We start from the raw sequence: 11,578 nt of genomic DNA on the forward strand, positions 1-11,578 counted from the left end.
GGGAGCCAGCAGGCCTGACCCCAGTCAGCAGGCCCAGACGGCACCATCCCTCTCCCCGCTACCTAGGCTCCTCTGGGAACGCACCGTCGCCCCAGCGCCGCTGTGAAGCACAAGCCCTCGGGTCACGGCCGCTCTCGGCTGTGCAGTCGGTGCACTGCAAATGATGCCAAGTGCCGCGGGCGCAGCTCCTGTATGCTCGTCCCACCGACTGCAGCTTGAGCGGAGCACTGATGTGCAGCAGAAACAAACTCCTCCAGTCTTGAGCTGGCAGGGCACAGCATAGGCCAGGCAGGGCACCACCCGCAGGTGCCCCATGCGAGGTTGGCAGTGATGACCCCAATTCCTCTGCCACCCTTCTGCACCAGGTCAACGTCCCCGGCCCAGCAAGCCAGCTCCCCTGCCACCTCATCCCACTGCTTCCATAGCTCCCACCCTGCCAAGGAACCGGCTGCCAGCAGCATCCCAGCCCCACTGCCACAGCAGCCTCACCCCAGGTCCTGCTTCCCTGCTGCTGTCATTCCAGACCGTGAACTGTCTTACCACTGGTCTCCCCCTTCCTGACCGAGGAAGATAAATAAAACAGCAAAGCCCATGGCCAAGGTGTTTCTCTAATCAGCTCATGCTTCAGTCTTGGGTTCGGGCAGGCAGCTGTCAAACAGCCTCTTCATTTCTATTCACCTGGCAGGTACCTATGGGTATGTACAGGCACTGATACCGGAGCAGCGCTGAACTTTAAGAGCTGCCATCCAAAGCTTTAAATAAACAGGGACACAAACCACCTCATGTAACAGGGAAGTAACAGTACCGGGATATTTTCATTTCACATTTTTATTAGTAGACAGATGTGCAGAAAAGACAAAATATAACTACTGGAGGGGAAGACAACACAAAAATGCATCAGTTAATTCTTTCTGGTAACTTATGCTGAAGAAAAAAAAGGAAAACATCTGGGATTTCAGCTAAGAAAACTACTAAGAAATCTAGTGTACCCTGCTGGTTTCAGAATGGTTGAAAACTGCATTTGAAGGGGCTTCTAGTTGCAAATGTAAACGCTAATATTGGCTGAGAGAGGAGAAGAGGGTTAAGAAAAAAGCAGAACACACAGGTCAAGTAAACATTTTTCTGCCATTTCTTAAATAGTTTCAAAAAAACCTCATACTTCAGTTTTTATCTCAGAAAAGGAAACCAGCAATCAACAAGCAATGACCCTGCACGGGACAGTCGGGAAGAGAAATTAAGTCTGGTTCAGGTAGGAGCTCTCAAAATAGGTTGATTTCTGTCATTAAGAAAGGGTAACAGAAGAGTCATGATAACGCATCTTACAACATCAAGCTTGAAAATACAGGTCACTGGAGAGTATACAGTGAAAACGGTCAAAGTACAGGGGAAATCCTGAAAGATGCAGTATCCTCATTTCCAACCAAGCCATCAGCACAGCCAGCATTAAAAAACCCCCCCCCGCCGCCCCCCCCCCCCCCCCCCCCGCCCCGCAAGCCGGGGGTTGGTGTCCCTGTGCCCATGCAGCCCCAAGACCAGTCCTGCAGGAAGGAGGCCCAGGGACCCCTTTGCCAGAACCGGTGCTGCCCTCACTGGGCTGAAGCCGCGCGTGCCCCACACCATCGCTAGATCCAGAGGATCCCTGCTGCCAGCTCCAGAAAGCACCAGGGGCTGGGTCCGTCCTTGATGGCAGGACAAGCTCAAGCAGCATCCCACATGGGACACTTCAGGAGGGGTGCAGCTGCCTCCCCCAGGTATCACGCAGGCAGGAGGGCAGAGCCTCACAGGCACAAGGTATGGGCTGAATTTACTGTGCCGGGGGACATGCTGCGGGTACACCTGGGGCAGGGGAGCAGGCACCGTCCCTGCACACCAGCTCCTAGACCAGAATATTGTGGAAACACAAACGCCTTACTTCAAATGGAACCGCACCAGCCTTCCTCCACCCCCTACCAAGGACTGCCTTCCCCTCCTCTCCCCCTCCAGGCAGCAGGCTTTGAGCTTTCTCACTCTCATCCCACTCCTTGCCCACCAAAGTTTTCTCCCACCTAATCACCCACCGAGGGCCTGTGGCTGGTGACGTACCATTGAAACCTCTGAGATGTGGGAAGGGGAAGCACAAACATCTCCCCAAGCCTGCCGCTCTGACCATGGTCACTGTGGGAATGGAGGGTCTCGTCCGAGTCGGGCCAGCACCTCAGGTCTGTCTCGGGGGTGCCAAGGCTCCGCACAGGAGGGCAGGGCTGGCTGCTGATCAAGGGATCACGTGAAAGGTGAATTCAGGGCACCGCAGCTGAACAAGAAGAGCACGCACAACAGGGTGAGGATGCTGGCAGACTGAGGAAGAGTTCTGCAGAGACAAGCATGCAGGGTCCCCCCTGCCCGCACAGGAGGGCCCTAAGCTCTGCCAAGGCCTCCCAGAAAGCATGCAGGAGACGGAGCTCGGTGCAGTGGCTGAAGCATGCTGCTAAAGAGCCTGTCAAACACTCCTCTTCCAGCCTGAAAGCACTGTGTCCCCCTGTCCTGTGAGGCTGCATACCCTCGCCCATGCCCCAGCCAGCCAGGTGGGGGAGAGCCGTGCACACACACGCCCCCCCTCCGTGCCGCCGTGGGCACAGGGTCAGCTTGGCCACCCCAGGCAGGCACCAATGGGACCTTAGGCTTCTGCCAACCCCGCAAAGATGCGTTTACCAGTGCATAACCTATGTAAGTAACAGCAATCAGGCTCGGGCCAGCCGCAGACGTGGAAGCAAGGCCTGCTGCAGGAAGCAAAGCCTGCTAGCAAGCACTGGGACAGGAGGCTGTCTTCTGTCTCTCCCACTGCCAAAAACAAGTGCAGGGTGAATCCTGGCCTGCTGGATGCACATCTGTTCTCCTCCCTCTGGAGGGGGGCAGCTGGAATCAGCAGCATGTATACACTGAAATTTTTCAGCCTCAAATTAACCTGAACAATATTAAAAAATAACTAGCAACCCAGGGCTCAGTTGTAGAGACTTGAAGTGTGAAGTGTTTATTTTAGGGTTCAGATCACAAGCCTCTTCCAGAGACAAAAGCTGACTGTGCCTACTGGGGCTCGAAGGGGCCAGCTATTTCCTTACTTGAGCAGGCTGAAAAGGAATACTGTACCTTTCAGAAACATCCCATCAAGCTCAACACACAGTAGCTTTACACTCTCTGCCCCACACCTTATAAAGGAAAAGCCACCACCACAAGGCTAAACGAATGTACACACGCTATTATTGTAAATGGAGCAGCTAAACCTTGGCAATATGCTTTATGTCGATTTTTTTTTCTTCCCAGTAAATGCAGCACTTGAGCTCCCAAAAACCCAGCTTCCAATGGGTTTGTTCCAGCTTTAAATACATTAAAACATCTCAATGCAAGACTGTATTTAATTCAAGAATCTAAACGCGAGCAAACCTGTTTCGTTGTGAACGTTTCGTAGAGAAGTGGAAAGGGGAGTTTCTTTTTTAAAAAGAAATCATAATACAGTGATGAAAGGGTTAAGAATGCAAGAATTCAGACATTCTGTGGAGGGTCTCTAAGAGGTCCATAAAAAAGGAGCAAACAGATCCATACAACAGGAGACAGCAGGAGACAAAAGTTTGTGGTTTTTCTGATCCCCCCCCCAACACTTTTTTGCTGGACTGCTGCTAGGTTACCGCTGCTCCCTTCTGGCCTGAGTCGGCAGGGCAGTACAGGGGCATAGAGGGAGCAGGTCACGACTCCTCATTGCCAGAATCATCATCGTCGTAACAGTCGGCATCCTCCTCCTCCTCGTCTTCATCGTCAATGTCGTCATCATACAAGTCGTCATAAAGCAAATCTGAACTGTTGTCATTGGAAGGCACTTTAGTTTTGATGCAGTACTCTGCCAGCGTAGTGGGGACCTTCACGCCATCCTTCTCTGCCTCGGCTTTAGTAGCCAAAACCTGTTTCCTGTGGGGAGAAGGACACAGCAGCATGAGTGGGGCTGTGTGCCAGCGGCAGCGCGGCTCAGCTCCCCAACCCCAGCCCACCCAGCAGCTCAGAGCTGATGTCAGCTGAGACACAGCAAGCAGCACCAGAAACATTTAGTTCCTGCAGCCCCCAGCTTGGGAGCACTCCGAGGGTGTTTGCAGCACACACACCCCTAGCAACACAGGTCATCAGTTATTCCATAGGACTCCACATGAGACCTGCCAGTGCTCAGAGCACATTTCATTACGTTTGCTACAGAAGGGATGGTCAGGGGTTCCTAAGATGACTTACCGACTCACTGATGATCACCACAGCATGCTCAAAACTGCAATTTCCACAAGCCTTTGCAGCTCTGAGCTCCCACGGGAGGTAAGAGCAGCCGGAGCACACAGTTGCACCCCGAGACGCAGCCGTAACCCCGGTGTTGCCTGGGGCTGGCAGAGGCCGAGTGTTTCCTGTCACTCCAGGACAGGCTCGGGCTGTGACCCGCTGCTGGCCCGTGCCGCCTGCCAGCAGGCAGAGGCAGATGGCAGCCCATACCCTCACCCCTGCCTGCTTGTCGCTCTGCCATACTCTGTTTGTGGAGCACATCCAGCTCCTCTGAAACAGAGGGACTTGGAGAGGACGGAGCTAACCTCCTAGCGCGGCTCTTCGCCCAGGCGGACTGCCCTGCACAGCTCCAACCATGGGTCTATCCTGCCCGCCCAACTAGCAGAGTCAATGCAGATGGGGTCATACCCCCGGCAAGCACGGTCCCACTTCACTCCGGGCCTGCCCATCAGCCCTGGCTCACATTTACACCACTCCCTACAGAACCCCACAAACCTCTTGGAAAACGACAGTCAAGACTGACCGGCATGCCTAGCTAATCAAACCCAGCTTGGCAAACGCTTGCCAAATCCCACTGATACTCCCTGGAATCAGAGGGACAAGATTATGATTCATGAGTGCATCAAGCACAGAATTAATAGGATGCAGTCAGTTTGAACCACATCCCAAGCAACACAGGCAGCACTCAAAGGCAACCAGGGACTTTGACTGGGATTTACTAGCAGCCAATAGTTTTGCAGAGCATCCTGCCAGAGGAGTCTGCAATAAGGACATTTCAAAGACTGGTCCTCCTGCTCCAGTTTGCACTGCTTCTGTGTGCTGAAAGCCTAGACAGACCAGACGTGTGGACTTAGCATACAACGGTAAAATTCATTTCCAAAGAAGCAACCACAGTAAGAAGCTGTTTTCAGCAAACTCAGCAAGCAGCCTGTTTCACAGGATTCAAAGCAGGATGCTGGTAGCAGAGCACTGCACACAGCAAGGCTTACCTTATGATTTCAGCATACTCCTTGTCTTTTCCTTTACTGTCCCTCCATTTCCTGAACATGACTGATGCGTCCACATTGGCAGGAGAGAATGTGTTGGGCTCGTTAAGCAAAGAGATTACACTCAGTAAGATAGTCCTGAAAAAGGTAACCACAACAGCACGGTCAGAGCTAACGCATTCACGGAACCTGGATGCCAACAACTTCCTTAAGTGATGCACCAGAAACTTGTTTAAAGTCAAAATTTAAGCTAAGGATGATAGCTGAAGTGAGAGCAGGGATTTCGGAACTGCAGACCATGGCCATTGGTGTAGCGAAGGTGACAATACAAACCTCAGGGACATAATCTGACTAGAGACCACCATGTCTGTGCACACGTTTGTCAAGGGGTGGCAGCTAAAGCTCGGATCGGACCCTAATTCAGCTTGTCCACATCATCCACGGATAACACAGGGCTGGAAACCTGGTTGGTGAGCCTGTTCCTGGTGATACTTGGCCTCCCAGCAGAAAGCCAGGCTCTCTGCCTGCCCTGGCATGGGGCGAAAGACCACTCTGACCCAAGCCCATCAGATGAGGCTGTACTGCCTTCCCTGCCACATTGGGTGTTTGGAGGTTCAAGCCATGGCCATGTCCCCTTCTCCTCAGCCCATGCACAGCTGAGGCTGCTGTAACAGCACATCAAACAGAAGATGGTGTAGAAGTTTTTCAACATCCAGGCAAGCTGCCAAAGGTGCAGCAGGATTTGGCTGCTGGCACTCAGCAAAGCCAGCATGAGGCAGCCACCTAACCCCCAGCAGACAGAGCCCTCCTGGATTTCTGGCAAGAGCACAGAGCTATGAGCTGCCCTGCTCAGTTGGCATTTACCAGGGCAAACATCATCTCCCTCACCCAGACCCTTCTGCATTTCCTACAACCCTCAGCATGTCAGATTCAGCCCTTTGCCACTCACATGGTGCCACAGCAAGTCCCATCAGGCAGCTCTACACACCCAGGCACCTGGCTGTAGCTACCACTGCAGTAGCTTCACTGCTCAAGGTGGTCCTGCCAGCAAGAGCTTTCGATTTAAATGGAAGAGCAAGAGACAAGGCATAAGTCTTGAAAACCAGCAGTACATAGCAACTGCTTTGCAGAACGTGATTAAAGGAGACTACAGCCTCAGCTGCACTTGCCTTGATTTAGGGGCACATTCAGATCAGCATGTGCTGAGCACATCTACCAGATCATGTATCTGGGATACAATTCCAGGAAATGCTTGGTCATTTGGATGCTAAGTTTCTTGAAAGGTTTTGAAGCTAAACACTGGAGTCTGGCCAGATTGCTCAGCACAGTTATCAGAAGAGTCTTCTACAGTTTATTTTACAAATGATGTAATTCAGGAGGAAAAGGGAAGAGCAGCTCTGGAAAAACACTGTCTGGTCAGACTGGAATGATGGGCAGAAGAGAGACCATCTTCCATTTCACCACAAGAATTCATTTAAAAGCCTTTTGTTCTCAGAAACAGGCTGTAAAGCCAGCATGTGAGCTCCAGCATCACTCCAGCAGCATTACTGCAGAGCAAAGTCTAGGGAAGGCTGAGGATGGGAATATGTGTCTGGGTTTAGCATCTGCTCTACCACACTTCCATCAACGAAGTGAGGCGAAGAGATTTACGCTGTGGTGCCCCAGACTGCAAAGTCAGCGCAAAGCTACTTAAGTACACCAAGGCAACTGTCCATCAGAGGCGAGGCTCTCAGCACTCTTCGTTTCCAACCAGCCCGTTAGCTTCCTCACTGCCAAAACCTTAAAATCTGGACAACCTCCTCCAACTCAACCCCTGCTACTATGGGTAAACAAGGTGTACATGGTCCCTGAGCAGGAAGGGATCCCAGCACATGGGATCTGACAGGACTAAAACCACAAAAAGGTTCAACCACGTGGGACTGAAAACATCCTCAGCATCAGATATGAGCCACGCTGGGCTGGATACAGACCAACCCTCTCCAGTACTGAGATGGATCCATTTCTCTCTCAGGAAATGTTGTTCTAGCAGGTTGTTTCATGCAAGCTGATTGCATCAAGAGTGGGGATTTTAAGCCTGCCTTCTGCTTTCTTACATCCCTTACCCCATGCTGGGGAACAGTGAGCCTGCCAGCTGCCTTATCACTTCGTTTCAAGTGTGTACAGTGCTGTTGTCTTCAGAGCAAGTCCCCTTATACCCCTTGATCAGCAGGGGAGAGAAGCCAGCAGAGGCCAAAGGAATCAGACCTGTTGGGTGCCTTTTCCCCTACACGTATTAAGAAAAGGCTCAGCCAGATGAATTTCATCCAAAACAGACATAATGCAGACTGCCTGGGACTCCCAACCTGTTATGTACTCCAGCATCCTGTTATATACTTGGTTAAAAATGATTTTTTTTTTTTGTTCCAGCTGCAATCCTGTGTGCCTCAAAGGACAGAGGGGAGACAGGGGAGGTACAGAGAAATGCAACTGAAATGAGCATCAACTCTAAGCCCTGCCACCACTTTCTCAGTTTCACAGGACACGGGAAGACCATATCCTCTGCCACACAGATCACAGCTGCATTCCTTCACACTGCTGGATGTTGCTATATTTACTTACACCTGCCCTACCTGGCTCTGAGCGATGGGAAAGTCCATACTGACTGTGTTTAAAAAAAAAAAATAATGACCATGTGCAACACCATAAGAGGTGGTGTCACAGGCCAGAACTGAGAAGAGTATTCAAGATGTTGGTACATCTTTATCTTGTCAAGATAGGTGGTGTCTCACTATTGCTTTGTTTTCTGAGGATGCCCGCTTTTTTTGGCTGCCTGAGATCTGGTAGTTTCTGCAGCCAGCTCAATGCATGAACATGACTGTCAGTACATTCTAAGCCAAAACTTTTTATTCTATATTGGAGAGCAAAAGTGTGCTAGGACAAATCTGTGTCTACCTGTAAAGGTGGCTCAGAGAGGCTACCACGTGGATCGCAGCTGGAACAAAAAAAATAATTTACAATGAAGTATAACAGGTGCCCTGAAAAGTGACAATCCTCCCTCCAGACACTTCAACGGTGGTCGCCTGTAGCACACAGCAGGATTTACAGAACTCAGCAGCTGCAGGGAAGCCCCAGGTTGCACACACAGCTCACCACAACATGCACTGTCAGCTTCCATCCGACTCTGCATGGGCAAAGCCAGACGGGAGCCCAGCAGGGCCTGCTCCTGTCGGCACTGATCCCAGCAGGTGATGCTGGCAGCAGCCTAGCATTTAAGGACAAGTTTTATTCCCACTTGCTGATACAGCTGAGGAATGTTTTCTCCCCAGATGTTACCCTTAAGTCCAAGGCATTCCCAGGCAGTAAGCACCAAACTGCCACATGGTAAGGAAGAGCAGAAATCAGACAACTAGCACGGTGAGAAGTTTCATGTTCATCTTTAGGTTTGTATGTAATGAAATACTCTAAATGTGAATGTGAGAGAAGTAATTAATGTCCACGGCTGCTTCCTACCAGTTGAGGCTTGCCACCTAGTCCTAACGATTTCAGATGTATGAAAACAGTTTAATAGCCACATACGCAGAGGGACACGTGAACATAACTATCAAGCTGGTTTTTTTCCCTTCTTACAACTCTGAACTAGAACTTTGAGAAGTTGCTTCATACTTACTTGTACTTGATACAGATGGATTGAATAACATTTACTTCAGGCTCAGGAGGTCAACCAAACGCTTCACGACTTCACACAGCTAAGACAGCATTTCTCTTGAGCCTTTTTAACCTTGAAGTAGCATGCTCCAGGAGGAGCACCAGTTGTTGTAATGTGCTGACTGCTGCAATTCCTAGCGTCCTACCACATTAGCTGTAGTTTGGCACTTGGCCAGTGTGTGTGTGCTACCCCTTGCTAGATCTTTCCTCTGACAAAGGCCTTTTTTAAATGAATTTCATTAAGCCAAGTTAGACGAAAGCCAAGTCAAACTATCAGGCAACCCTTTTCAAATCACTGCACTCCCTCATGTGTGCTGAAATCCCCAGCTGTGTTTATCAATAAATAACTGAGATTGCAAGCTGGGGAACCAACACATGATATATTACTCTGAAAGCAAGCGTAATTCCCACATGATATGCTAAAAATCTATAGAGGCAATTATTTTAACTTTAATCTTATTCATTATCCAAATAAGACGCTGGAACAGGAAGAACCTTACTTCACGGTTTTTAGACTGCATCACTCACTACTCCTGCTACACATATCAGTGAGCTGCTACTGGACATGGTTTTTATCTGTTCTCTATTGGCAGTGGCTTGTAATGAGAATGGAATTCAGCTGGTGTTTCAAAAAAAGGGACAGGTTAGCCTTCTATGCCACTGGTACTTAGGGATCTTTCTTTTCTTGGCAGGAAGAAAACTATCTGGCTAACTGCTCAAGGTAGCACACTGCAGACAGGAGAAAAATAGTGGAAGGCTAGCAGTAGGTTGGATTATGCACAGAGTTACTCCTACTGGGCCCAAATGTTCTTTCCCACTACTGGTATCTTGGAGGATTTTTTTAAAACTTAAGTGAGGATAACACGGACTGGGAAAGGCTAGACCTTTTGAGATAATCCGGTTTAAAAGCATGAAACCCTGTGAACAGTACAGAAGTCTCCACACTGTTAGCCCAGCATCAGAGCACAGCAATAGTGGAAGGCTAGGATTATGCACAGAGTTACTCCTACTGGGCCCAAATGTTCTTTCCCACTACTGGTATCTTGGAGGATTTTTTTAAAACTTAAGTGAGGATAACACGGACTGGGAAAGGCTAGACCTTTTGAGATAATCCGGTTTAAAAGCATGAAACCCTGTGAACAGTACAGAAGTCTCCACACTGTTAGCCCAGCATCAGAGCACAGCACTCCACTACCTTCAGACAGGTTGGTAAGTCTAGCTCTCACCCAGCTCAAGACCTAAAAACCCCAAGTCTTAAAACACCTTCCAAACCTTTCCCAACACAGGCATTAGTCTTGGAGGTGACATGCCTTTGAAGTCACAAGTATACACATCAGATTCACAGTTACCTGACATTTTGGGTAGGGTTCCACCTCTCAGATGGCAGCTCTCCACTTTGTGGGTCATCTACAGGTGGGTGAAGGATTGAAATACATACATCTCCATTCTGCAAGACAGAAACAAAAGCTGAGCATAGCCTGGCTTGAGGTAGTCGTTTGATGCCCCAACTCCATCGCTCTGGCTACGTTCTGAGCAGTTTAACCCTGCTGATGTGGACACCCCAAGTGACAGTAAAAGTATGTGCAAGAACTGGAAATAATTTTTAATTTCTTCCTGGGTCAATGTATGTGTATGTTCAGAAGTCTCCCTTGCTAAACAGAGCTTGTCTGCAAACTGGTACAAAACAATCCCAAGTCAAGAGGTTTAAAGAACGTAGCAAGGCAAGCAAAACACATAATACAGTCACCTAACACTAAATTACTCTCCAGACAGCAAGTACTGTCACAGTGATAGAAAAGAGCTTTAATCACAGGAGACCCAAAGCAGGGTTAAAAAAATAAATCTGTTCCCAGTGGTAGCAGAGTTAGCTACAGGAATTTTTGAGTTGAAGGGTTTAAGTGCACTCTACCAGCTCAGGTATCAAAACAATTCTTCTCCTGGGACACAAGCAGGCTGAACAGATGGTGCAGGGCAGGCTTACACTTCTCTCTTAGGACACAGCTGTTTGGAGTACCAGGTGGAAAAGCAGGAGATGCTCTCTGAAGGCTTCACTGAAAGTCCATTCCAGCATGCAAGAGGAGAGTATTTTGGCAGTATATGGAAACCATACAGCCACATAATCCTCAATTTGTGTTTTACTTACCAGTGCTATAGCTTGACTACAGATTGAAAGCTCCATAATGCCTACCATTTATAAACACCTTAAGAAGCCTGTAAAACCAATTCTCTGTCAGCAGCAGCACTCTGACACGATTACTTTGCAGGAGTCCTGTAGCAGTATTCACCATGGCTGATCTCTCCACTGAGGTTGACTCCATGGACCTGTGGGGTCCCAGTGCCTTATTGCACAATGGTGTGAAGATGCAGATGTGGCCTGAGGTCAACCGGCAGACACTGGCCTCTCCAGGCCCTGCCCGCACTTGCAGCCAGCTGCTTGAGCGACTTGTGAGTTCCCAGAGGCAGCCCCACACCTTTGGGTGGCACAGCCTCAGCTGATGAACATCACCCACACTGTCCCTTGTCACCCTGACCCAAGGCACAGGCTGCTGACAGGAACAAGAGAGAAGCAGCAGGTCAGTCCTGTTCCGCAGGCTGACAGCTCCCCACACACCTACCTGGCC

The 11,578-nt window shown here is 49.7% G+C and overlaps 1 protein-coding gene across 1 annotated transcript; it reads right to left on the bottom strand.

The window, feature by feature from the left end:
* Nucleotides 1-3,357: 3,357 nt before the first annotated feature.
* UBE2R2 (ubiquitin-conjugating enzyme E2R 2) lies at nucleotides 3,358-10,424 on the bottom strand (the record flags this gene model as incomplete). Its single annotated transcript, XM_010156542.1, has 3 exons — nucleotides 3,358-3,936; nucleotides 5,277-5,411; nucleotides 10,307-10,424. Coding segments are annotated over 3 exons (473 nt in total), but the record flags the coding sequence as incomplete, so codon positions are not given.
* Between the last annotated feature and the right edge of the window lie 1,154 nt (nucleotides 10,425-11,578).

The sequence above is a fragment of the Eurypyga helias genome, unplaced genomic scaffold (assembly GCF_000690775.1).
Source record: "Eurypyga helias isolate BGI_N326 unplaced genomic scaffold, ASM69077v1 scaffold15120, whole genome shotgun sequence".
Taxonomy (NCBI): Eukaryota; Metazoa; Chordata; class Aves; order Eurypygiformes; family Eurypygidae; genus Eurypyga; species Eurypyga helias.